Raw genomic sequence first — 26,237 nt, 5'->3', positions numbered from 1 at the left:
TGTGATTAGAAGTGAGTGTTAGTTTCCCCACGTGTTTCTGTTTTTCGGGTAATTTTTTGTGATCGGTTGCTGACCTCACGGCACCGCGTACATTGCTCATGCGGCACCAATGTTTAGAGATTCGTTGAGATTTGCCCTACATCCGTGTTCCTGGAAAACAGGAGCAAGCCGACTGTTTTCTGGACTAGCGCCCCCGGGACATGTAAGACACGGCTGACCTAAGGTCCGGAAGATGTGCCTGGATCTCCCCGCACTGTCCCTGTCACTGCTTTCTGCCGGCTGCGGGTCCCTTCGCCGGGAAAGGAAGGTGACATGGCAAGACCTCGGTCTCCTCCGACCTTAAAGTCTCAGGACAGAGAATGACAAGCTTCTGTATGACAGCCAGCCAGATACGACAGAAGAAAAACCCACGAGGAAAGCGGTTTACAACTATTTGTTCTGGAGGAGGAGCTCTAACTGGCAGTGTAGCTGGGCCAAGAAGCGAAGGCCGCGGGACATGACGGAGGCAGGTCCCCCGAGGCCACGAGGAGGCCCGGTCACCAGAAGCCCCTCAGAGCAGAAACGTGCACTTCCCGTGAACACCTGGCCCACAGATACTTTTCAGGATCCGCAGAGTAACCCCTCACTCATTCACATGAAAAAAATATTTCATTCACATTAAAGTGGCCTTTACCACACAGCACTCTGTGCTGAAACAGGAAGCTGTGCTGGGAACAGACAGGCACGGCCCTGCCTCCCCGGAACCACCGGGGGTGGGGGCAGGGGACAAACCAGCAGGAGGAAGAAGCAAGGAGAGCGAGGGGCGCTCGGGGCCCGGGGCACACAAAGGCAGAAGGCCGAGGCTGCTGGGGTGACGGGGTGGTGCCGTGGGCTGGACCAAGAGGGTGGGGCGTGCACAACTGCGGGCGCTGGGTGCTGGCTACGTGGGGTTGACCTTGTCACTTCCTCTGGGCTGTGTGTGTGTTTAATCCTCTCCACAACAAAGCACCAGGGTAAACACACATGTGAACTTATGCCTGAGCTAAGCTCTGAGAGAGGCGGCTGGGTAAGTGTCCGTCCAAAGAGGAGAGCGACCGACAGCAACTCCGGCCGATGCCAGGGCCCCGCACTTACCCCAGGGGACACACGGCAGAGGTGTACCAGGAGAAGAGGTACTGGCAGTCGGCAGTCTCGTGGCTGAACTCAGGGATGCCATCCTTCACCAAAGGGTCGCAGTGGAAGAAGATGGTAGAGGAGACAGACTTCGTCTTATCTTTGCCACATTTAGAGGACGAGGTAAACACCACGTCCAGGTCACCATCTGTCAAAAAAGGGGCGCGCGCGCCCCGGAGCGTCAGCACTGAGCCCTGGTGGCGGGCCGAGTTCACCTCCAGAGCCTGCAAGGAGCTCGCGCAGACTTAAAGTCCGAGGTAGTGTCTTCCACCGGATGCTCCACGTGCGCTCTTCCCCGCAGACCCCTGGACACGCACGACGGAGCCCCCTTCAAGCCAGCGTGCAGGAAGGACCCGAACCTCCTCCCAGAGGAGGTCTGGCCTTCGTCCTCAGTTAACCACATGCTCTGCAGTGGAGGCTGGCCATGTGCCATCAGCCTACCTGTAGACTAAGACTGGCAGGTGAACAACCAAGCAATCAACCTGCCAGCCAGCCAGCCCAGCGGCCCATAAACCAACCGACCAACCGACCAACCTGGCCTATGCAATGGAGCCCCGATAAAACCCAAGCCACCAAGGGGCGCTGAGCTCCCCTGGCTAGCAACAATCCATATACACCGTCACCAACGCTGGGCCGGTAACACGCCCGACCCCACAGGGAGAGAACGAGGGAGCGTCTGGCTCCCCCCGGACGCTGCCCTCTGCTTCTCCACGTGGCCGACTTCGACAAGCTCTAACCGTGACTGTAACGGCCTGGTGAGTCCTCGAGTCCTCAGGGAACCACTGAACCTCGGGGCCGTGATGGGAGCCCCCCTCCCCGAACTCGCAGCTGGTGCCAGAAGTGAGGGGCCCTGGGTGGACTCAGCCCTCTCCCAACTGCCCTACTGCCCACTCGGCCACAGCCAGAGGGCCGAGGAGGGCGAGAGGCAGGCGCATCCGCAGAGGCAGCCGAGACCCAGGCCGCCGGCCCCGCTCTGCCCGGTGCACGTCAAGGCAGCATCAGACCACGACTTTGGCTTTGAACTGTACCAGCGACCTCGACTGCGGGGTCGGTCATGAAAGTTAAGCCCTTCCTTCCAGGAACTTAGACACGTCGCAACGCTGGAGAGATGGAGTACCTTGAACGTAGTATTTGGTTTTGTCGGCATTTCCGACTTTCCGGCTGAAGTGCTGGTCGTTCGGTTTGACCTGGCAGATGCTGGCGCCGGTGCACGCTGGGTTCTTGGAGTTTGTGATGGAAGAAAGCTGGATTTCATACTCGTACTTGTCCCCATTCGTTCTTATGTCCCCAGAGGCCCTGAAGAGCCTGAGGAGATGAAAGAGGAGTGACTCCGGCAGTCCTTTGAGAAAGCCATTCCTTACGGGCCCCGGTCCGGGCACCACCCCGCAGCTGCGGGACGCTGCGGGTGCCCCGCCGCCCAGCCTGGGTGGTGCGTCCACGAGCCGCAGACACTCCGGCAGGCGCCGGCCTCCCTCCCCAGCATCCTCCCGCTTGGCCCTGCCCTGGGCACAGCCGGCAGGCACGGCCAGTCGCCGTGGCCACTGGACCCAGCAACTGCCCCAGCAGACACTACTGACTTTTCTCCACGAGCTGATAAGCCCACAGGGTCCTGATGAAAAATCGTTTCAGGAAGTCTGGCCTTCGACCCTTGGGTTTATCAGGAAGTGAGGGAGAACGAGTAACTTTATTTGTACTCGAGGGAATTCACAATCTTTGCCGTTAAAACTTAATAGTTGAGTGATGCTTTCCCTCAGTTCAAGCAAAACGTGATGACTCCCCAGGGACAGCAACTAAAACACACAGCCTACTTACTGCAGCGCGGCCCGCCCGGCGAGATCGGAATTGCTGGTTTAACGTTAAGTACGCTGCAGTGCTCAGAGCGATGTGAGTCACTTACTTAAAATACACGTCTCCGAGGCTGACGCTCCTGCCGCTCACAGGGTTGGTGATGGTCCCGTTCGCCATCTGCACCTCCTGCGGCCTCACGGCGCAGGCGGCCCGCGAGTCCCAGCTGAAGTAGTACGTGCAGCTGTCCACGTCGAACCTGCGAGGGGGCGGCAGGACGCGGTCACGTCCCGCAGACGCGGCCGAGCGAGGGGCTGCAGCGCAAGGCCTCGCACCCCGAGGACGCGCTGCCCGGGAGCCCCAGGTCCCCGAGGAGACCACCCCCCTCCGAGCTCCGGCCCGGGACGGCTGCCCCACCCGCTCGCCTCGAGATCACACGCAAGGGCCGGCTGGCACCCCCACAATGTGAAAAGCGGGCAAGGATCTGGCTTCGCATAGTTTTCCTAAATTTAGGAACTGTGTAACATCTAAAAGCCGAAGAAATCTGCTCCTAGATCTGCGAATCTTTTGACAAGCTTTAGACTCATGGAGCGAGTAAAGCCTTGGGCAGCAGCCCCTGGGTCTCTCTTGGCAGGAGCCCAGCTCTGCGAGGAATCGTTGGTTCACGCACGGCAGCTCGCGCGCCCCCTCTGCTGGCCAAACTTCCCATTAGCACCACAAGCAGAACTGCCCAGAGCATTCTAGCAGATTCCAAGAGCAGCCCAGGTGCCGGCCCCACTTGTCTGTGGGTCCCTGACAGGCCACTTGAACACTGGCCTTGGCTGGCACCGATCGATGCCCCTTTGGTTCTATGACATTCGAAGACGGAGCCCAGTTAAACGCTGCTTCACAGGGCGGCTTTGGCCCCAGCAGGCTCCCTGGTGTGGGGCAGCCGTGCTCACTGCAGACGATCAGCTGCCCCGGCTCCCACCCCGGGCCCCAACTCTCAGCAGCCAGTCCTCTCCCTACTGTGACCCTGCTCGCACGTTCACAGACCCCAAGCGACGGCCAGGGAGAGCAGTTCTGACGTGCTCCCGGCACAGGCTCCACGGTCCCCGGGAGCCCCTCGCACGCCCACCTCGTAAACGAAGGCCTGCCGACTGTCTTTGCACAGGTCAGTTCTATGACAGTGGACGTGGTCCTGTTCTCACCACACTGGTCACCTTTCGAGTAAGTTACAATGACTTTGTCCTCTGAAACACAAAAGATCGAACAGATGTTATTTATTTCCAGTGTGTTATAAAAACCTTCAACGTCGCAAGTCCATTACACGCCATGAACCAGGATGGCAAATGGGTTTAGCGTTCTGAAAACTTACCCACCCCCAGGTCACCTTGCAACCTGCTGAGCCCCAGTCTCTATTTTTACTCCCCAACTTGTTAAGAGGTTAACAACTTGAGTTACCCCCAGTGAGTCCCCGTGTGACCACCCTGCAGCCCCGCAGGAAGGCCTGCTCACACACCTGTGAGCCTGGGCATGCGGCCCCCGCTGGGGAGAGACTCAGAGGGAGCCCCGACATTCCACCTCAGCCCCGGCCCCCAGCCACGGCGCCTGTGACTGCCCAGGGCTCCGGGCCTCACCTCTGACGTCCAGCCTCTGTGTGTGGACAAGCCCCAGGACCTGCACTTCCCCCGAGGCGCTCTTTCTGCAAATGCTGGCTCTGTCGGAGCAGTCCAGGGGCCCTTTATATATTTTCTGACACAAATTTATGTAGTACCTACGAAACGACACAAAGGGACGGGCAGGTCAAGGTCAGTCTCGGCCGACGCGCTCGGGCGCAGCACTGAAATGAATTCCTACCCCAGACATCCCCAGCGCTGACTGAGAGGGCACTCCACCCAGGACCAGGGACAGATCTGGGGACGCGGTGGGGCTGAGGAGGGCTTTCGAGTTGGGACAGGCAGTAGCCCAACCCTGGTGAGCTGTCCACCCCACTCAAGGGGCTGTGAGGGCTCCAAGTCCACATCCCCATGAAGCGAATGCTTAGGGGTCAAGAGCGCCCGGCAGCAGGCAGGCACTGTGCGCAGGGCGCCCTGTGTGGGGAGCCGTCCGCACAGCTAACGAACCCCGGGCCACCATGGCCTAAGGAGCTTGAGCCGAGGAACTGGGGGAATGAGCCTCCCAGACACCCAGTGCCCGATGATGCCCCTCACAAACGCGGACCGAATCAGACCAAGGGGATCCGGCCGACGGCCTCTCTGGGCTCTGAGGCTCCGTTTCTGTCCACCTCTCTCTGCCTTGCAAACCGTGCCTGACACCTCCGGGCTGCCCCCGAGAGCACGAGGCACCCGAGCCACCCTGTGCCTCAGTCCGCACGGCGGTCCCGCCTCGAGAGTCAGAGGCGACGCACCGGGGGCCCCCTACCGTCGAGAACCCCCGGCTCCCGCTCACTGACAGCGCACGTGGTGAGCGGCGACGGTACTCACGAGGCGCCCTGGTGCGCGAAGAACCAGGACCCGGTGAGGGAGGACAGCAGCCGCAAGTCGTAGGTTTTGTGATTCTGGATGAACTTGCACTCCATCTTTTCCGGAGGGCACACGACCTTCGTCTTCCACTCGAACGTCACCTCGCACCCACGGGTTTCACTGAAGACCTGGGGCCTCCCGATGTCGGCCTCCTCGTCACACTTAAAGATGATCGAGGACGTCCGGTGGCTGTTTGCTGCGGACGGCGGGCGGGGAAGCCGTCAGACCACACACGGCCTCGGCTGGCCCCCGCCCCTGCTCCGTTGACGGGAACCCGCCGGCCGGCACTGGCGGCCCCCCACCCACCCCGGCCAGATCTCGTTCTGCTTCCTGCACAGACATCTTAACCCTGAAGATGCTGAGAGTCCCTCGCCGTACTCCTTAATAACCCCACAGGGCTAGCCCAGTTCCCCGAACACAGCTATTAAAATTCGATTAATGCACAAATAACAAAAATAAAATTACAGTAAGATGCCCGCCATTATCTAAAAATGTTTGAGTTTCATCCAACAAACCAGGAGAAAATTCCTGCCACGACAAGCCTCAAAACTATAGTAGTCCCTGGTATATTCAACATCTATAATTCCTTAAAACATATTGCTTTGTTCTCTCTGACCCCGTACCAGAATTAATGATTTTTCCCCATTTTTCTCATCTCCCGTTCCTCGGGCAGTCACGGGAGTTTGGGGCAGTCACGGGAGTTTGCACACACCCGCTCGTAGGATTCCCTCGTGTCACCAGCCTCTGACCACCACAGGCACCGGCGAGCTAAGCCTGGCTCGGCGTGAAAGCCCCAGGTCCCGGCCCGCATCCGCCGCACAGCAGACAGCCGACGCGTGACCCTCTGCAGGTCCCGATCACTCACCCGCCACCCTGCACACCCGTGACCGGCAGTAACTCTGCACACGGATCTCAGTCACCACTGCTGAAAACTGGTGTGTGGACACGAGTCTCCTGAGCTAGTGAGTGGGCCTAGCTGCCCGCCCGGCACGTGCGTGTGACCCCTGCTGCGGGTACGCACTGCACCCCCCAAGCGACTCAGAGCGTCCCTCACGGAAAGCGGCCCCGACAAGGGGGCGTCACACGGGATGCAACCCCCGAGCTGCGGGGTCTGAGCCCCAGGCGGCGAGCCGGGGGGCAGGCCGCCCCCAGAGCCCCAGGCGCGCGCCCACAGCCCCCAGGCCCCCAGAACCACGCCCACAGCCCCCAGGCCCACGCCCAGACCCGCGCCCAGGCCCCCCGGGCGACGCACAGTGCCTGCAGAAGCCCCACTCGTGGTCGCGGTCGTAGTCCGCGGTCGTGGAGCACCAGAGCCTCGCCCTGCTCTCCACGACGCACTCCTCGTAGCTCTTCCCGCGGAACGTGAAGGGGAACACACAGGGGTCGCCGTACTCGGTTTCTGGGAACAAGGACACCGGAGTGAGGCACCCGGCCAGCACCACGCCGGCTGAGCTTCCCGGCGCGGTCGCCCAGAGCCGCCCGGCGAGGCCCTCCTCCAGGCGGGCCCCCGGAACCAGCCTCGGGACCTCCTGGCCACCGCCGGCGTGGCCAGCAGTGCACAGGCCAGCGCGAGCTCTGAGGCCGGAGCCCTCATCCGCGATGGCTGGACGGACGCCCACGATGCCACCGAGGGCCTGGCGCTCGCCGGGGTCGGAGCCTGGTCCCCAGCTCTCTCCCCCTGCCGGGCCTCCTTCCGTGCTGCCAGCACGATCAACGCCGGCCCGCCGCACGGATTTACCTGGAGGACACAGGTCTCCGTTGGCGTAACTCAAAATGACAGCTTCGTCCTGGTGCCTGTAATCCAGTCTCATGGACGCCAGCCGTCCGAACGACGCCCCCTTGGTCTGGGAGAGCAGGCAGACACCCCCGTCCTTGCAGCCGCCTTCGTCCGGGCCCGCCGCCGCCGTGCACACCCCCACGCTGTAGGTGCGCGAGTCGTGCGTCACCTGGACAGACAACAGCACGTGCGGCTGAGGACGGACCTCCGGGGGGCAGCGCCACCGCCGCAGGGAGGTGGCGTGGGCTGCGCCCTCGTGCTGCGCCCCGAGCCCCGCACCGCGCCCTCCTCCCCGCCAGTCCCGGCCTTGCTCGGGAGGGCGACGCCCGCCCGCCCCTGGGCATCTCCCCCCGACCGACCGCGGACAGGACCCGCCTCCCTCCGCCCCCCGGCCTGCCCCTCCTGGTGGCCGTCCTCGGCAGCGGGCCACCTGTGAGACCTCCAGTGGCTCCTCCCCCTTCCTGAAGCCACGCCCTCCCCTGCGACACGGGGACGTGAGGACGGAGTGGCTGCTCCGTGATCGGACGTGCGCCTGCTGCTCTCGCCCGCCCTGCCCTCTGCACACCTGTCGGGGGGGCCTGCGCCCGGCCACGGTCTCCGTCACGGGACCCGGGGCGCAAGTCAGGGTCACCCCTCATCGGCTGCCGTATCACTCAGGATGTCTAGGTCACAGGCCTAGAGGTCTGGGGTCCGCCTGTCACTGACCAAGATGCCCGTGGCCTCATGGACACAGAGAACAGCCCACGCCGTGCAGGCTGGTGGCAGATGGGCCCAAACGCATCTCCAGTGTGGGGGACATCTAGCTCCCTACGGCCATCCTCGTGGTCAGCAAAGCAGCTGCCTCTCTCTCTCACAGCCGGGCTGAGCAAGGGCTGGCACTCCACGTGGCCTCTGCCAGCTGCCTCTGACCTGGCCCCCCCTCGTGTACGTGGTACTGAGCACATCCTGAGCCACCTCCTGTTCAGCATCTGCGACATTAAGGCCCCCTGTTGACAGTGCTGGGTTATTTAACCCTTACAAACCCTAAGGAATGAAACACCCTGAACCAGGAGGCACAGCTCGTGTTGGGAGTGACCAGTTAGCCACAGGGGCCAGAAGCCCCGACAGGCCGATGCTGCGGCCACGCTGCGCGTGGCCACAGTGGCCACGTGTCCTCCGGGGGCCACAGACGTCACAGCGTCTCACGCACAGTGGGCACCAGCGAGAACCCCGGCGGCCGCCCCGAGGTCGCCGGGCGTTACCTTGAAGGTGCTCTTCGAAAGGCTGGTCAAGTTAAAGCTGTAGAGCAGCTGCTCGTCCGTCAAGGCGCAGCCGTCCGCCTTCACCTCGTCGGGACAGACGAGCGGGGTCTCCCACTCGAACACGAAGTCGCAGTCGCTGGTCCTCAGCAGCTCGGGGGTTCCCTGCTCGGAAGAGGGGCATGGTCCTTGGAAAACCGCGTGACGCAGGCGCCGGTCCTCGCCCTGCTCTCCAAGCCGGGACCTGCCGCCGGGGCTGCAGAGGGCGGCCGCTCCGGGGGACCCCCGGCGCCCTCCCTCCTAAAGGGAGGGACAGTCACCACCACTGGAGCCACCCAGGCTGAGCTCACTGCGCCGCTGGGCAGCCTGCCACACGCCGGGACCCCTCGCCACCTCCGGGCCACGCCCTGGACTTAGGGTCTCGAGGCTCCATGCTAGCAGTTCAGAGAAGGACGGGGGGAGGTCTTCGGGCGTCTGTCAGTGTCACGACAGAGAAGCGTGTGACACCGAGACCCTGCCCCCGCAGGGTGGGAAAGCCAGTGCTCCGCGCCACCCTTTCTAGAAACAAGATGTTTACAGTGAGGGCAAGACATTCTGCAGCCAGGCGCTGCACAGGCCGCATGCTTTCAATCCATGAGATTTATTCCCCTGTCCGAGAACAGCCACGAAAACAGATGAGGCAGCTCATTCGGAATTTCATTTGTCATTACTACTGAGAATCTTTTTTCCTAGAAACTCAAGTGGAATAAGTATTTCCACTAAAGATAAAAACCACAGGGGAAGAAAAATAGCTTTAAAATCTTTCCAAAGCTGGAATAAATATTCAGCGTGAGAGCTCTTGTCTCTAAAAACATGTAAACACTGAACGGTCTCGAGGAGCAGCTGCTCTGAGAACGAGCGGGAGCCCAGGGCACGGCCCCCCGCGGGACGGCCGGCGGGGAGAGGGAGGAGGGCAGGCGCTGACCACCCGGCGGTGTGCGGTTATGTGGTGTTCCTCACCAGACACCACGGAAACGCGCGCACGCACGCACACGTGCGCACGCATGCACACACGCACGCGCACACAGTCTCGTGATCAAGCACAGTAACGTTTCTGCAGTGAGAGGTAGGAATAGTCCCATTAGGGGGGACAAACGCAGGCGACAAATAGCCTCGGTCAGTTCATGACAAAGGACTAAGTTCTCTCAGCCTCATGGACTTCAGAAGCACAGATTAGAGGCTGTCCAGCCGGATCGCCTAGAGCAAAGACCTCTTCTCCCGAGCGGCAGGAGGGGCCTCGCTGCCACTGCAGAGCTGCGTGACATCAGGCCACATGCTCCTAATTCAGTGAGGGGGGGGTCAAGAGAAAACACGCATAAAGAACTCTGTGTACCAAAATGGTACTCATTATCATAGAAGCCAGTGTTATTCCTTAAATGCACACAAAGCAGAAATCAATAACCTCCTCAGAAGTCACATGCATGGCTTTGCGGGACCGGCTCTGGTCCCAGGGGTCTCCTTTTGTTTGCTAACTTCTGAATGTGAGGTGACTCCGGCTGCCGAAAGTCTGTCAGACTTCCCAGTGAGAATTAAATCAGCAATGTTAGTTAAAAGATCGTGTCGCCATGCACCAAAATTAACTCAAAATAGATTAGAGACCTAAACATGAGACATGAAGTGGTAAGTTGCTTTGAAGAAAACACAGGTATTAAACTCTTGGACTTTGGTTTTGGAGAAGATTTTATAAATTTGACCTCAAAGAATAAGAAAAGTAAAAGCAAAAACAACAGCAGCAACAACGACAAAAACAGGACTAGATCAAGCTAGAAAGCTCCTGCACGGCCAAGGAAACCACCACAGAACGAAGGGGCGAGCTCCCGAATGCGGGAGGCGTCTGCAAACAACGCCTCTGACGGGGCCAGCGTCCAAAATAGAGAGCTCATGTGACTCGACCACAGAAAACAATCCAATTAAAAAATGGGCAGAGACTCTGAACAGACACTTCTCCCAAGAAGACATATGATCGATCGGCCAACAGACACATGAAAAAGATGCTCAACTTCACAAGCTATTAGGGAAATGCGAATCAAAACCACAATGAGATACCACCTCGCACCCACCAGAAGGGCTGTCGTCAACAGGACAAGTAGCAATGAGCACTGGAGAGGTTGTGGGGAGAAAGGGACCCTCAGACACTGCTGGGGGGAATGTAAACTGGTGCAGCCACTATGAAAAACGGTATGGAGGTTCCCCCCAAAATTAAGACTAGAATTACCACATGACCCAGCAATCCCTCTTCTAGGTAGCTTCTAGACTGTACACAGGAGGCACTCACCATGCTCACTCCCCTCTTACAGTGGAATGTGATCAGGGAGGTGTAGTTGAAATGCTTGTCTGCTAAACAAGGGGTACTGCTCTCAAAATTCAAGTAAACTTCATTAGCTACGGAATTGAGTATTGGAGGTCCCGTGACTCGGCCAATATCCTAAACAAAGAAAAAGTAAAGCAACATTTTAGGAAATTTGTTGTTCTCCAGGTTATTACAGAATTGCAAAAATTACACCTCATCAGTTTTGAAAGTGAGTAGCATCTAAAAAACTGGGTTAACATCAGCTCACTTGACACGTCTTGACGTTCAGGTGCTACACAGAACACTCTGTTTCGGGAGTTAATCAGCTTCGATCCTATGGGAGTCAATCAGCTTCGATCCTATGGTTATTGACACGGCCCTCTTTCTAAACATGGTCAATTTTCAAAGATTCTAGGCCATAGGAATTCTCTCGCCAGTCACAGCGAGAATGCTGCATGGTCTTCTGTCACCCAACAATGAGAGGGGGAAGCTGCACCCCTGCCCACGCTGGCCATCTCCTGGCACCCGGCACTGCGCCAGGACTGCCCCCCTCCGTCCTCAGAGAGGGCCCAGGGCTCGTCCCCCACTGCCTTTCATCGCTTAGCACAGCGTCGGACCCGGGCTGGCTGCTCAGTATGTATTTGAGAAAATGAACACAGAAAGGAAGGAAAGGTGGACGGCCCGGAAGGGGACCCACGTGCGTGAGAGTGAGTGTGAGAACGAAGCCGTGACGCTCTCCACCAGCAGGGCTGTTCCGGCCACGGTATTCTAACACCCTCTCCAATTACAGAACTCTTAAAAACCTGAACCAGGGCACCCAGCAGGTCGAACGTCTCAGGCTGTGACTCACCAAGGAGCCCAAGCTGCGCCTCTGGAGAGGACCATACAAAAGCGCTTCCTGCGGAGATGTGGCCGCTGCGGGCCCTCCACCCCCACGGAGCTGCGACTTTGTGAAATTCACATCCTGGCCAATTTCCCCGCCCACGCCCAGCATTTCTCCCCGACGATGCAGCAGATAATGTCTACCTTTTAAAAGGACATCTAGATACTTTACAGCATGACTCACTATTTAAATAACACAGAAACACACGGCTTTTGTGACGCCTTTCAAATGATAAAACCTACCAAGGATTGACAAAACATCACTATAACTCATGAAGATAACTTTTGAGGATCTAAATCTACACTAAAAAATGCTAGCATAAAACCAAAACTTTCAAAGTAGAATATTTAGCTATCAGCAAACCTGCTTCTGTCCTTATCGGTCAATTACCGAAAGGAAGTGCCTGCACTTCACGCGAGCATTTCAGTGACACGAGGCAGGTATTTCCAAGAAACCAAGCTCGGTCAACATTCTTTCTTGCACTTTGTGTAAGAAATTCCCCGATCAGGGTCAACCTTGAGTCTCCCACCATGACACAGAAGAGTGTCTCCATACACGTACGTTCACGCTCTCTCCCACAGCGCAAGGGCCTCCTGCTCATCATCGCTGGCCGACAGCTCGCGAACCCCTAATTACCCCTCCCCAAGGTCCCGCAACACACAGTCCCGGCTCACTTGCCCCTTTTTTCTGCTTGAGTAACTAACTCTGTTGAAAGCAGGGAACACAACGTGAAGGTTATTGTCACAAATCTTGCAGAAACTGTTTCCGCCCTTGAGTCCCCCCACACTTACGATGGGGGGACCGTCGACGGGGACCTTGCACACGGCAGCTCCGGCGGGGCAAGCCAGCCCGTGCATGGGGTTGAGCGGCTGGCAAATGTTGATGTAGAAGTCAGGGTTGGTGTCAGAGTCGTCGTCCTCGCTCTCGTCGTACGCCTCGTAACCCCCCGTGCGGTGGATGAGGGGAGACAGGTCGATGATGGAGCTGCCGTTCCTCACGGAACATTCCACCTGCGGAAGAGGAAGAAGCTCGCTGGACGCTAAGCGACGTTGTCCATTAAGCCGCCCCCGAGAATTTAAAAGCTGGACACGCACAAAAAAAACAAAACATGAAGGGTGGATTAATGTCCCCAAACGTTTGGTCACTCACTGGGCCCCGTGAACCAATGTTACTGGGACCGTCGGGAGTGGATGAGAGCCACGGGGCATCTCCCGAGGGGCCGCGTGAACCGCAGTGCGGCTGGTGGTGACGCCTGGGCTTCGGGCACACCCGGGCCCCGGGCGCGCTGTCCTCAGACGCCACGCGCGCTCCGGCGACTCACCACCTGCTCGCAGGCCAGCGGCGTGTGCCAGGAGAAGAAGAGCGTGCACGTCTGCTTGTCCAGGGAGATGAGCATGGGCCTGTTGGTGGGCCCGGCCTCGGGCCTGCACACGAAGCTGATGACGCTCTTGTACTTCTGGCCGGTCTTGGAGGGGCAAGAGGACCCTTCCTCGTACACCAGCTGCAGGACCTGATCCACGTAGGTCAGCCGCGTGCTCGCCTTGCCCACGCTGATCCTAGTCTGCCCGAAGCAGGCCCCTGCGCCGGGCGTGAGAGCAAGAGGGGAGACACCGTTGCGGACCTGAACGGCCGTGTTCCTGACGAGAACTCTGCACGTCCAGACGTTCCCACCCGCAGCTAACGCTCGGAACTGTGAACGTGCCTCGTGGTTTTAGCACATGTCACACATCTAGCATTTGATCACGCGGCCCCCTAGCCCCACCGCCCGCCCCGCCACGCCAGCTGACTGCGGCAGGAGATCTTCGCTTCTACTCGGCTCTTTGCGACAGGGATGCGGAGGCCAGGGGTGACCCCGGCTGGGACAGGCAGGAGGCAGGCAGGGTGTCGCGGGCCTTACCCACGCCGGAAGCGCAGTTCTCGTTCTCCCCGCAGACGCTGATGAAGACGAGCCCCTTCTCGCTGTAAGCGGCCGTGGTTCCAACCTTGCCACTTAGGGAGTTCAGATCAAACAGGTGCCCTGCAGAAGACGGGGACGGGGACGCGGTGACTCCGGGGGGCCGAGACTCAGGGGGCCCTCGCCAGTGTGCTCGCACGTGGACCACACTGGCTAGTGGGGTTTCTGAGTTCTCCCCACGAATCACCACCCGCTTCATTGACATGGTCCTAAAAATGCTGACTAGCTGGCCCCGTGTCACAGGGCCATCGGTCCCCAGATTTATGAGATGGCGCCTCCTTCCCCAGAAGACAGCGGCTCACAGCATCATCCTCCCCCTGGAGCTGGGCCACGGCAGCCGCAAGGACTCCAGCCGAGACGCGGGAGGGCCCAGTGGCCTCACTCCAGCTGCCTTCCCGGCACCCCGGGGCAGACAGTCACTGGGGCTCTCCTAATCATCCCACGTGAACTCAGAGGTGACAAGGAGACTGACTGCAGCCAGCTCTGCAAGCCTAAGTGGGTGGGACGGGCGGCTTCAGAAACAGAGGTCACGGGGAGCATGGCCTCCAGGGACATGTCAGTCTCCTCTGCACAGAGGGGGAACCACGAGCCCGCAGACCACACTGCTTCCGGGGGGGAAGGCCCGATGCACACACGGGACGGGACGCTGCTGCCCGCGTCGCACCAGGCCTCCCGGCTGCGGCTGCCGAGTGGCGGCGCCTCACCTGTGGCGGGGTTGGTGACCTGGCAGTCGCCGTGCTCCATGCGCTTCACGGGGCAGGCGGCCGGGGTGGGCCAGGTGAAGGTGTACTCGCAGTCCTCCACCGCGCTGATGAACATGGGCCTGGAGTTCTGCAAGCGAAGGACAGGGAGCTGCTGCCGGCACGAGCGAGCCGTTTCCGCGCGGCTCAGTCCCGGTGTGGCCGGGGGGGGGGGGGGGCGGGGGGGGCATGATCTGGCAGAGCGAGGTCAGGACGGGCTCCCCGCAGCCGGGAACGCACCTGGGGCCAGGAAGTCTCCTGACCCCAGGGCGCAGGGCGGCGGGTGGGGACAGAGTGGACAAAGACGCTCAGGACTACTGCGAGTCACAAATGAGCACGTCATGCCAACGTTTTGAAAAACAAAAGAACTGAAATCCGTTACTACGAACAACATGAAAAGACAGGTCGGGGGTCCCCGCGCCCTCTCCGCCCGCGTGGCCGGGCCTGCTGTGCGCGGCGCGGGGGCTTCTCGTCCACAGACCTGCGGGGACGCGCTCGGCATGTGCCCACCCCGCGATGCCTGTGCTGCCCGGCCTCTGCCAACCCTCACGGTGACGTGGCACATCAGACGCGGCTCGTGCTACTGACAGTGGACAGTTACGGTGGCAAAATCAGCCAGCAGGCCGCACTGGTGGGAAGGGGGCTGCCCGTGAGCCAGGCCCATCCGAGGGCCAGCTTTTCCCAAGCAGCCTCCATGGAGACAAAGGCCAGTTCCTCTGCAGCTTTTGCAAACTCGAGTCCCACGCCAGAGAACCAGCGGGTCCCAGAGCCACGGCAGCCAGGCCAGGCGTCTCGGGGCCGGAGGGCGGTCCTCCAGGACCGGGGAGCCGCCTTCCCAGCCGCCCTCCCAGCCGCCGACGAGCACGGCTGTGCCCTGCGCCCCCCGGCTCGCACCCCGCTGTCCCCAGAGCGGCAGCGCCAGGGCAGAGGAAGCCACGTCACTCACAACTTGGTTCTCGCTGCAGGTGAGTCGGATGGTGGTCGATTTTTTCCGAATCTGGTCTGGACACAAGTCGCCATCGACATACGTCAGGACAGCTACGCCATCTACCCACTGGGGACTGTCCCGCACCCTGCCCAGATTCACAGGCTTGGGGCCACCCAGCAGACACACGGCTGCTTCCGGGGAACACGGCTCTGCAACACGACCAGAAACAAGTCACCTTCGGTCACCTTCCCGTCCAGAACCGAACTCTGGCAAGTGAAGCCAGACATGCTGCATGTCTGACTTCACGGTCGCTCCAAAACGATCTCTTCCTTTTATGTAATCGGACGACAGTGATACCATGTGAGTTCCCATTTAAATGATGCTTGACCAGAGATGGATTTGGGGTAGGCAATGGGATGCTGGGAGAATCCAAGGCCTAACAGCTTGAATTATTTCTGAACCCCAAAAATAATGAAGCTAAAATTCATAAAGCTAAAGGAACATTTTAAATGGCATACATTTGTGTGCTATCTTTAAACAAGCAGTCACCAAGAACTCTACTGATATCCCAGGCCCAAAAATATCTGTGCCACCTGCCCCAGGCACAGACGTATCCATGGGCTAAGACCACGGTGTCACCAGCCTGTCCAGCACAGACCAAAGGGAAGGGGGCCCAAGCCTCGAGCCACGCAGAGAATGAAAACCACTCTCTGCAGGTGAAATGTGCTGGTGCCCTCTTTGAGTTGAACCACACGAGATGTGGGTGGAGCTGTATAAAACTTCAAGGAAACAGGACAAGTTGCACCTTCGGAGACTGCGGTGGGCACCCGGGTCACTGTGGACTGCTTCCAGTCCCACGTGTACGAGTGACTTCCATTCTCGCCGCTGGCAGTAAGGTTCGGCTGAGCTGGCTCTTGCATCGTTAAAGGACCGCCCACCCACATTGCTCTCAATAAACGGTGGACACACGCTGTGTCCATTTCATGCCCTGGCATCTCCTGTCCTGCGAAGAGTAAGTACCTGCCACCACGATCATTCCTGCCCACCTCTACCTCCGCGTGTTGAGAGAAGACTGCAATGCTCCCAGCAGAGGCTTCGGCACTGACTTACCCTGGACCACCCCGGGAACTGGTCGTTAAGACCCTTACACAATTCCTCAGGTCGCTTGTTGCCCAAACCGCTTGTGTCACAGAGAGGAAGGCGCCTTCGAAGCAATCCGTTCCTACCCCACCTTCCCCCATACGCTGACCAAGCCATCAGCCCTCCAAGAGCCCCCTCACCCGCGCCGGGATGTGGAGACAGAGACTTGCAGACGTTGATGAGGTAGTGCTCGGTGGACCCCGTCCCGGTGACGGCTTCCCAGTTGTCACTGTACCTTGACAGGGACGAGAGGTCGTAGTTGTTGCCGGCCTCATCTCTGCAGGGAAGAGAACGTGGCAGTCAGGCTCCGCTGCACTCTGAGCATGTGGCACCTGCAAAGGCTCCGGGAGGAGACACAGCCGGCCCCACACCCCGGGACTCAGACGCTCCCCGGAAGCGAACTGTGGGCTGGACTGCTCCCCGCTCCAGGAGGAACCAGCAGCGGCCTGAGTTCAGGAAGCCATGAGACGACAACAAACGCCCAGCGCCAAGCCTGGAGAGCTGGAGAGTGCGTGCTCGCCGCGCCCGGGCCGGCGAGACGACGCGAGCCGAGCTCCGACGCCGGAGCGTCCTCGGCGCAGGCCGCCTGCCGCGCACACCCGAGGCCGCCAACGGCCCCTGACGTTAAAATGGGCTGGCGCTGACCCCTGTGCTTGGGCTGGGGGCTTCCTCGCTACACGGTCCCAGGCGCAGACAGTCTCTGAGAGCCACCCCGCCCCGGGCGCAGTGCTGACGCGGCCTCCACGAGGCACCACGTCCCGCACGGGAGGGCAGAGGGACGGTCGCAGACGCCGCTCCCTCAGGCCAGAGCCCGGCGGAGGAGAACGTGCACGTTTGCTCCCTCGGACACATGCGTGTTAAGCTGGGACATCGCACTGGACAAAACAAATAAAAGCCACCTATCTCATAAAGTTCACAGGCATCACAGTGCAAGAAAGAGACGATAAACGGGACAAGTCGTGTCAGGCGGTAATTAGAGCTGAAGAGAAAAAAGGCAGAGAAAAGAGAGGTGAAGTGTGGGGGCGGGGGAGAAAGAGTTGAGGTTTTAGAAACGGCCTCACTGGGAAGGTGACCTCTGGAACAAAATCGCCAGTCAGCTGGGGACCCAGTGAAGGAAGCCGGGTGGGGGAAGCGGCAAGAGCAAAGGGCCTACGGCACAGCGAGCCCGGCGCGTTCGAGAAAAAGTGAGGAGCCCCCTGTGGCTGGCAAAGGGAGGGGGCGGAACGGCAGGGGAGGAGGTAGAAACAACACAGGGTCACGTCGCGTGGAGATCGGCACACAGCGAGAACTTCGGCTCACAGTCCCCAATGAGGCAGGAGAATCACCGCACTGCATCGGGGGGCCGGCAGGAGGGTGGCGTGGTCACACACGTTTTAACAGGGCTGTTCTGACCGTCGTGGTGGACTAGGGCAACGTGTGGCAGGGGCAGGAGCAGGAAGGCCACCTGAGAGGCCACTGCGTGATGCGGGCACGAGAACACAGCCCGGGCCAGGGTGTGGCGCACGGCTTCCGGAACAGAGCGCTCCGGAGATCCCGAGGACCGACGGAGCGTAATGGATCCTAAGCGGGATGCGAGAGAGAAGGGAGCGAAGGGCAGAGCCGGCGGTAACTGGTCCTGTGAGAAGTGCAGGTGTTCGCAGAGCCAGAAGAGAAGGAACGGAAACTGTCACAAAAGGACACACAGCCAAAAGGGCAAATTAAAATCAGCTGATAAGAGAATCAGAAAATTGGAAAATATCTCTAAGGAAATAGAATATAGTACAGAAACAGATGAGAAAGGTATTAAAAGACATGTGGACAGAGTGTGGGGACTAAGATACGATTAACAGAAGTTCCAACGGAGAGGAACAGACTAGGTTAGAGGCAACGTTCAAAGACACACTAGCTGCAAATGTTCCAAAATCAGCGAGACATGCATCTTTAGTTTTAGAAAGCACCAGCTTCCAAGCAACAAAACAGTGACACCACACAGGAACCCGCCATACTGAGAAGGAACAAACACAAGAAAAACACACACAGAAAAGATAGCTTATCTACAACGGCACGAAAAACGGCGGAGAGCAGGCGCTCCAGCCGCGCCGGTCTACACGAGAAGTCTGAAGTGCTGACTGGAGAAGAAAACCAAACAAACAACACTATCAATCTAAAATTCTGTACTCGGCTAGGGAGATAAAGTTAAGCCCTTTCAAATAAACACCAAGATGGAGATCCCGCAGGCTCTCCTGTCAGAACCGCTGGGCAGTGTTGCTCAAGAGCGTGGTCTGCACCCTGGGATCCGCCGGCGATGGCATGCGGAATCCAAACACTGGCCCCTGCGCTGTCCAGTGGGAGGGGGACATGGCTGATTCACAGTCTGGTGCAAGCACCTCATCCCGTCACGGACCAGGGCGAAGAGCTGGCAACCAGCACTGTGCGCGGCACTACGCTGGACAAAGGGCTTCAAGAAGAAGGAGAATTAGATCAAAAGGAAGGGGTAAGATGCAAAAAGGAAGAGTAAGCCAAAGAAAGTGATAGATCTCTTTTCTTTCTTTTTATAGAAAGAAACGGTTACAGTCAAAGAACCAATGGTTATTTTTTCAAAACCACGACGACGGCCTCTTTGAGTGACGGACAGCCAGTGAGAGGTGGGACACCGGCCCCCGCGCCGTGGAGCTGGGCGGGGGGCTCGGTGCCGACGCTGTTCTGCTGCTAAGGGGGGTGGAGGTGCTGGCCTGGCTGCCTTTCGTTTTTGTTAAATCAGGGATACGTATCTAAGGCAACTGTTAAAAGAAAATAAATCATAATTCAGGGAATAAATGGGAAGGTTTAAAAAAAGAAAGTAAAAAAGTTATAGTTAGTATCCTCAGTGGTCAGAACTCAATAGAAATAAAAATTTCCAAAGGACGGTCAGTAGAAAACACATTCCAGAATGGCGTAAAAAAACAGAGACAGAAGATCAGCAACAAACTTTTCACCAGCCGCACAAAGTGCCTGTAGAAAACAAGGCGATGCCTTCAAAATGGAGGGAAAATCTGTAATCCTGCACTCAGCTAATCAGATCTGAGAGCAAAACTGTGCCATTTTCAGAAAAGCCACGGGCTCCCTCCCACCCCACCTTTCGCGTGTGTGAGCACGTACTCTAACAGAATGGAAAAGAACGGAAAATCCCAGAGCCAGCTGGGAGCCCGAGCCTCCCTCAGGATGGCACGTGGCATCACGGAGAGCCCGCCTCTTGCGTTCGAGGGAACGCACATTATTCCGTCAACAGTACGAGTGAAGGCGCAAGACGCCGAGATTACGAAGCTACCGGGGTGCCTATGTTCCAAGTGCGAAGGAAGCTAACGTGTGGCCTGATCCTTTGGAGCAACTTTTGAAACAGAAGGAATGAGGATCTTCTGGCCTCAGCACTGAGCCTATTTTCCTTCCGAAAGGGCACGGGATTCTGCCATTCTCTGCAGTCCAATCACACCATACGATTTTGCAGTAAATGATGTTTACCTACTGTTATTAATGCTGTGTATTAGTTTTTAATGCTGCAGTAAATGATGTTTATCTAATGTCATTAATGCCGTGTATTAGTTTTTAATGCTTTAGAATCACCCTACGAATAAAGTAGGGAAGACCATTAGTGTGATTAAACATCACATACATGTTCTCAACCCTGACAATGTGCCAGTGACGGTGTGACATGAAGGTGACGGCGGAGAGGAAAAGCGGAGGGGGAGGGGGAGGGGGAGGGGGGGGGAGCAGAAGGGGCGGCAGCATCTGAAGCCCTCATCTCGGCAGGAAATGAACAGCCACTGGCTAGAAGAGATGCAACAAGAAACAGAGCTCAGAGCGTCTAACGTTCTGAAGGTACCCAACAGACGAAATAAAAACAGAACTAATAAAAGTGAGGTGGGGTGGGCTGGACAGAGGAGACCAGCGCACATGACTTACACGTCTCATCTTTTAAGACAGAGTCTGATGCCATTTGAGGCTGACGAATGGGCATCAGTATCATTCAGAGTCATGGAAGGCTCCAGAAAGAACTAAGAAGATAGGGTAAAAGCGGAGGGAGGCCGAGTGAGGACGGGAGTGAGGACGGGAGTGGCAGAAGCTGACTTCGTTATGTACATCTTCGTTCTTGTGAATTTATTACGATATGCATGTATAAACTTTAATCTTAACTAATCATTCAATTTCCTTTTGATGTAATTAATTCTACTTTAAAAACAGCAAAAATATTTTGGGAGGAAAAAAGCTTTATATACAAAGAATAGCAAGATAATACTTCTTGTACACAAACATCAGAAAGTCTCAAATCTTTGAAGATAGCCTCAAATCTTTGAAGATAGCCTCAAATGGCTGAGTAAATCAGGGCTAGCCGCTCGGGAGAATAGTTCACATTCACTAAGAATGATAGATAAATTTGTTTCTCATGAAAATGCTTATGAAATGTTAAACTGAAAAACTTAATATTATTAAACTTGAATTATGATTTACAGTTGCTAAACACAGATTACTAGATGTAGGCCACATCCATATATTACTAAAAAACTCCAAAAATTATTACTTCACCTAAATACAAGGAGGTAACACAACAAGATAAAGACTGGAAGGAAATATGGAAATGACTGAATCCTCCCCCAGGAATGCTGGAACCCTGCAATTCTTCTTGGGGTGGGTCCTCACACAGCAGAACTGCCTGCATGCCCCTCAAATATTAGAACAGCAGACCCGCGAAACCAAAACCTCCAGGGATGAGATCCAAGACGTGCACTTCGTAACTGTTGTGAAGTCGACTGTCGGAACACGTACACACTGAAGCCCTAGCCGAACCCCACGAGGAGCCCGGCACACAGTGCCAGGAGCATATCTGAGCCGCAGGCACAGAGAGATGAAGAGCCACTGACAGCCACCGAGAAGCTGATGGCCGGGTGTCACCTCCCGCGTGCTGACAGCCTGACCTGTGCATCTGTGCCACAACCCTCTCTTCAGCATTGTGTCCCTGGACAAGCAGCGTCCAAGAAAGGAGCAGAGGCCAGGCGACATCCTCCTAGTCACCCCATTCCACTTACACCTGTGAATCACGCCAGGTGTTGGGCTTCAGCGCCAATCACGTCCCTTTATGCACCTTAATGCAAAATAACCAGACCCTCAGTGGGGAAGGACCCTAGAGTGAACCCAGCCCGGCCCCTCGCTTTACCATGAAGGAAGTAAGACCCACGGAGATCGCCTGACCAGCCTTCCCCGTCCTCCAAACCACCCACCATTAAAGCAAAATCCTGTCCGGCGTCCGGCGTCACCGAGTCCGAACGCATGAACACAGGCACGACTTACTGGAAGGAACACTCGGTCAGGTTGAAGGGTGGGCAGGCATACTGTGTTCGCCACTCGAACAAGTAGGAGCAATCCGACGTCTCCTTGAGAAACACGGGCTGGAGAGGTTATCAGAGACACGTTAGTTTACACGGCGAGTCTCGAGGGCGAAACTAGTAAGGGCGATTATGTTCATCATAATCTATGCAAACCGATTAAGGTTCCAACACACTTCCTGCAAATAACGTACTTAACCGAGGTATGGAGGCTTGAGGAGACCCACGCGTGGCCTCATTTTATAAGCGCGGGGGCAGCGGGGCGATGCGGGCCTGCCTCGCCGCGGACACCGGGCCGTGGGCCCCGGGCCCTCACCTTCTGGGTGCTGCGGTCGCAGTAGAAAAAGATGGTTGTGGAGCGCTGGTACACCTTGTGGCAGGTGTCACCCCCGGTGTAGTTCATTTTCAACAAGCCGTTCTCGTAAGTCAGCTTCTGAGTCAAGAGACCTGTTCAAGAAGCAGCTAATTAAACAAGGATCGACTCGGGAAGTCCCCAGGACACCATGCTTATCGCGACGGACATGTTACATCACGCGCCCTGAACAAAGGGACGGCCGAGTACGCCAGGCACGCACCACTCACTCCCCGCCACGTTACACGCAGGAAGGACGGAGCCAGGCTGCTCTCGCCCAAGGCGGCAACGCTGCCGACGGACCACAGGGAGGACGGCACGCAGTCGTGAGCCAAGAGCCACGTCCGCCTCGTGGCCCCCAAAGGGCTGGCCACACACTCACCACGCCAGCGACTTCGCCTTCTTTTTTAAAGGTCCATGAACTCATTATCACTTGCCCAACTAAGGAGACAGTGTGGTGACCAACGGCCCGCCCTGTGAGGTTCGGCGTCAAACCCTTCACTAGATGTGCCTCTCTGACCCAATTCTAGAAAGTACTACCTCGGCTAGTTCGGTGTGTCCCAATGTTGCAATAAAGCAAAGAAACAGGACCTTGGAACCGAGGGCTGGTGTTGCTATAAGCGCTGGCAACATTCGTCGCTGTGTGTTCTGGCCAAGACCGTCGGAAATCACACGATGAAGCCAGCTCCGTGAGGACGCAGCGGCCGCCCCTCCCGCTCGAGCCGGACGCACGCTTCCGCGCGCCGCCTGACCCGCGGAGCCCGCTGTTTTGCAGCCAAAGCAGTAGGGAAGGCGTGGTACCTGCCACTCTCTGGAATCCCTGCGGCCCCCGCTTTTCCTGACAGGACGAGATCACCCGGGACTTGTCGTTGGTGGGGCAGACATCCGAGGACAGCTGCCCGCAGACCCGGAAGTAGTAGATGTACTCGCCGGCCCGCACGACGGTGTCGTTCAGGCTCAGCGGCTTCAGGTCGTACAGGTTGCCGTGCCGCGGGTCCTTCACCTCGCAGTTGTCCCCTTTGAAAACACGCACGTGACGGGCCATTGCGGCCACACACAGTCACACTCTCGGGCAAAGAGGTGCACAATTTTCAGTCAAGCAAGTACTATCTTAAGAACAGGCATTAGGCATGTCCACATTAGCCCACTCTGTTCATACATATAAATGTAATACGAATTGCCGGGCAAATGGCATTCTAGAAAAGCCTAGGTCACAGGATGAAGATCTGCTTAATCTAACGAAATAAAGCCCCACGGCCAAGTGTTCACGTGCGGAAAGCCAATGACCCCGTCGGTTCGGGTGGCATGCGGGAGACGTCACTGGTGAACTTAGCAACGCAGTGGAGTCAACGCAGGGGCGTCGAATCCCTACGCTAACGTCTGAAACGTAACACTGCATGTCAACGGGAACTGAAAAACATAATTCCCTGGACAGTATTAAAAAAAAATAATAACAACCCCATTCGTTAAAGAGCGTTTCATGGTCACGCATGTGGCCATCACGATGGGGTTTCACGTCTAAGGTGCTAGGTAGGGTGCCTGCCACTTCACACACTCACAGCCATTCACGAGCTGGGCCCTGGGCCTTACCTTCTGCTCTGACAACTGGACAGGCTTCCACCGTCCTCCAGACAAACACGTACTCACAGCCATCTAGAAGCTGAAACATTGGCGATCCCTATAAGAGAAACCAACAGGTGACTTTGTTTTCATTTATTTAAAAAAAAAAAAAAATCAACCCCGAATGGCCACAGCAACCTCGAAAAAGAAGACCAACGTTGGAGAGACCACACTATCTGATATTAAACTATACTACAAGGCTATCATAATCAAAACAGCATGGTACTGGCATAAAAATAGGAACAATGATCAATGGAACAGAATAGAGAGCCTATATGCTCACTGACAAAGGAGGCAAGAATACACAATTGGGTAAGGACAGACTCTTCAATAAATGGTGCTGGGAAAACCGAACAGATATACATGCAAAACAAACAAACAAACGAAAAAACCTGGAGCACCTTCTTACACCATATACAAGAACAGACTCAAAATGGATTAAAGACTTAAATGTAAAACCAGGGACCATAAAACTTCTAGAAGAAAACATAGGTGGTAAACTCTGATATTACTAACAGTAATTTCTTTCAAATACATGTCTTCAGGCAAGGGAAACAAAAGAAAAAATAAACAAATGGGACTACATCGAACTAAAAAGTTTTTGTACAGCAAAGGAAACCATCAATAAAACAAAAAAGACAACCTGTTAAATGAGAAAAGAGATCTGATTATGATACATCTGACAAGGGGTTAATATCCAAAAATCTATAAAGAACTCATCCAACTCAACAATAAAAAAAAAAAAAAAATCCAATTAAAAAATGGGCAGAAGACCTGAAGAGAGACTTCTCCAAAGAAGAAATACAGATGGCCAATAGACAATATGAAAAGATGCTCAAGGCCACTAATCATCAGAGAAATACAAATTAAAACCACAATGAGATATCGCCTCACATCTTTCAGAATGGCTGTCATCAATAAACCAAAGAACAAGTGTTGGCAAGGATGCGGAGAAAAGGGAACCTTCATACACTGTTGGTGGGATAGCAAATTGGTTCAGCCGCTATGGAAAAGTCTGGAGGTTTCTCAAAAAATTAAACATGGATCTACCTTTTGACCTAGAAATTACACTTTTGAGTATTTAACCAAAGAAAACCAAAACAATAATTCATAAAGATCTACGTACCCCTATGTTCACGGCAGCACAGTTTACAATAATCAAGATTTGAAAGCAACTTAAATGCCCATCAACAGAAGATAAGATAAAGAAGTTACGATTCATACATACAATGGAATATTACTCATCCATCAAAAAAATGAAATCCTACCACTTGTAACGACATGGATGGACCTAAGGATTATTATGCTGAGTGAAATAATTCAGAGAAAGATAAATACCATATGATTTCACTTATATGTGCAAGCTAAGGAACAAAAAGAACAAACTAATCAAAAACAGAGTCACAAATATGGAGGACGACGTGGTGACGGCCAGAGGGGAGGGGGGTTGGGGGGCTGGGAGAAAGGGGTGAAGGGTTAAGTACAAATCAGCAGTTGAGAGAGGCTCCCGGGGCTGGGGCGCGCGGCACAGGGGACGCAGTCAGCAGTGATGTAACGGCTGGGTGGAGGGCCGGGGGGTGGTGAGCAATCAGGGGCGTCGCTTCATAAACTACGTAAATGTCTAACCGACGGACCGCACACTTGAAACTAATAGTAAAATAAAATAAAATTTTTTAAAATCAGTCAATTGACACCCACAATTAATATCCAACTTTTAACCTCCATGAGTAAAATATACAGCACTTCCTAACCATGCAAGACCTGGGGGAAAATAATAAATTCCAGTCAAATCCTACTGATGGCCTAAAGCCCACGAAAACACAGGGACACTTGGAGTCAGACAGAAGGCTCCGGCACTGGAGGCGTGGGAAGCGACGGGCGGGGCACGCCTTGCTTGCCGCACACGCACCGCTGTGTGAGCGCACTCGAGGGTGATCCTGGTGGAGAAGCGCTGGTTCTCACACTTGTCGCCGTTGACATAGACGATGCTCAAGGACCCGTTCTCTGCAGCTTGAGGACTAATCTGCACCACGCCCAGGTTCCAGCTCTTCTCTTCGGACACCAGGCAAGACCCCACTGCGCTGCCTGGAAGAGCGGGGTAGTTGTTCAGGGCGGGGGGATGGGAGGGAAGGCAGGTGGAACTTGGTTCCAACGCTCTCAACTCACCATGGCACCCGGGAATATAGTAAGGAAGGGGACTGCACACGCTCAGGTAGAAAGTTCTCCTCTGCCCATCGGCCGAGGTGTCCACAGCGGTCCAAGGCTTCCTGACCTTGCTCAGGCCACTCAGGTCGTACTCGTTCCCCGCGGAGTCTGAAACAAGCAGACGTGTGGATGTGTCTCAGTAACTCCGGAGCACCGCCTGTCAGCCCCGGCTGAGGACCGGCGACGCACCAATGTGGCGTTCACACTGAGAAACGAGACCCACAGGAGGCCAAGGGGCTTCGCTGAAACTTACTCCGGCTCTGACCCTCAAAATCAAAACTGCCGTTCGCGATG

The 26,237-nt window shown here is 56.3% G+C and overlaps 1 protein-coding gene across 1 annotated transcript in view; it reads right to left on the bottom strand.

Annotated features, from left to right (window-relative positions):
- IGF2R (insulin like growth factor 2 receptor) overlaps nt 1–26,237 on the bottom strand; it is a 96,183-nt gene that overhangs the window by 4,888 nt on the left and 65,058 nt on the right. Inside the window, exons 24-45 of the mRNA XM_016152752.2 lie at nt 25,905–26,051; nt 25,648–25,823; nt 23,709–23,796; nt 22,920–23,135; nt 22,083–22,213; nt 21,732–21,829; nt 16,571–16,707; nt 15,309–15,499; nt 14,327–14,453; nt 13,566–13,685; nt 12,990–13,246; nt 12,460–12,678; nt 10,771–10,920; nt 8,460–8,621; nt 7,180–7,387; nt 6,694–6,840; nt 5,403–5,637; nt 4,557–4,693; nt 4,055–4,169; nt 3,050–3,196; nt 2,270–2,457; nt 1,114–1,300 (exon numbers count right to left, since the gene is read on the bottom strand). Of these exons, the coding sequence (XP_016008238.2) occupies nt 1,114–1,300; nt 2,270–2,457; nt 3,050–3,196; nt 4,055–4,169; nt 4,557–4,693; nt 5,403–5,637; nt 6,694–6,840; nt 7,180–7,387; nt 8,460–8,621; nt 10,771–10,920; nt 12,460–12,678; nt 12,990–13,246; nt 13,566–13,685; nt 14,327–14,453; nt 15,309–15,499; nt 16,571–16,707; nt 21,732–21,829; nt 22,083–22,213; nt 22,920–23,135; nt 23,709–23,796; nt 25,648–25,823; nt 25,905–26,051 (3,583 nt within the window). The remainder of the gene's footprint in view (nt 1–1,113; nt 1,301–2,269; nt 2,458–3,049; nt 3,197–4,054; nt 4,170–4,556; nt 4,694–5,402; nt 5,638–6,693; nt 6,841–7,179; nt 7,388–8,459; nt 8,622–10,770; nt 10,921–12,459; nt 12,679–12,989; nt 13,247–13,565; nt 13,686–14,326; nt 14,454–15,308; nt 15,500–16,570; nt 16,708–21,731; nt 21,830–22,082; nt 22,214–22,919; nt 23,136–23,708; nt 23,797–25,647; nt 25,824–25,904; nt 26,052–26,237) is intronic.

Source organism: Rousettus aegyptiacus, unplaced genomic scaffold (assembly GCF_014176215.1).
Source record: "Rousettus aegyptiacus isolate mRouAeg1 unplaced genomic scaffold, mRouAeg1.p scaffold_m13_p_1, whole genome shotgun sequence".
Classification (NCBI taxonomy): domain Eukaryota; kingdom Metazoa; phylum Chordata; class Mammalia; order Chiroptera; family Pteropodidae; genus Rousettus; species Rousettus aegyptiacus.
This window is presented reverse-complemented; position numbering and strand designations above follow the sequence as displayed.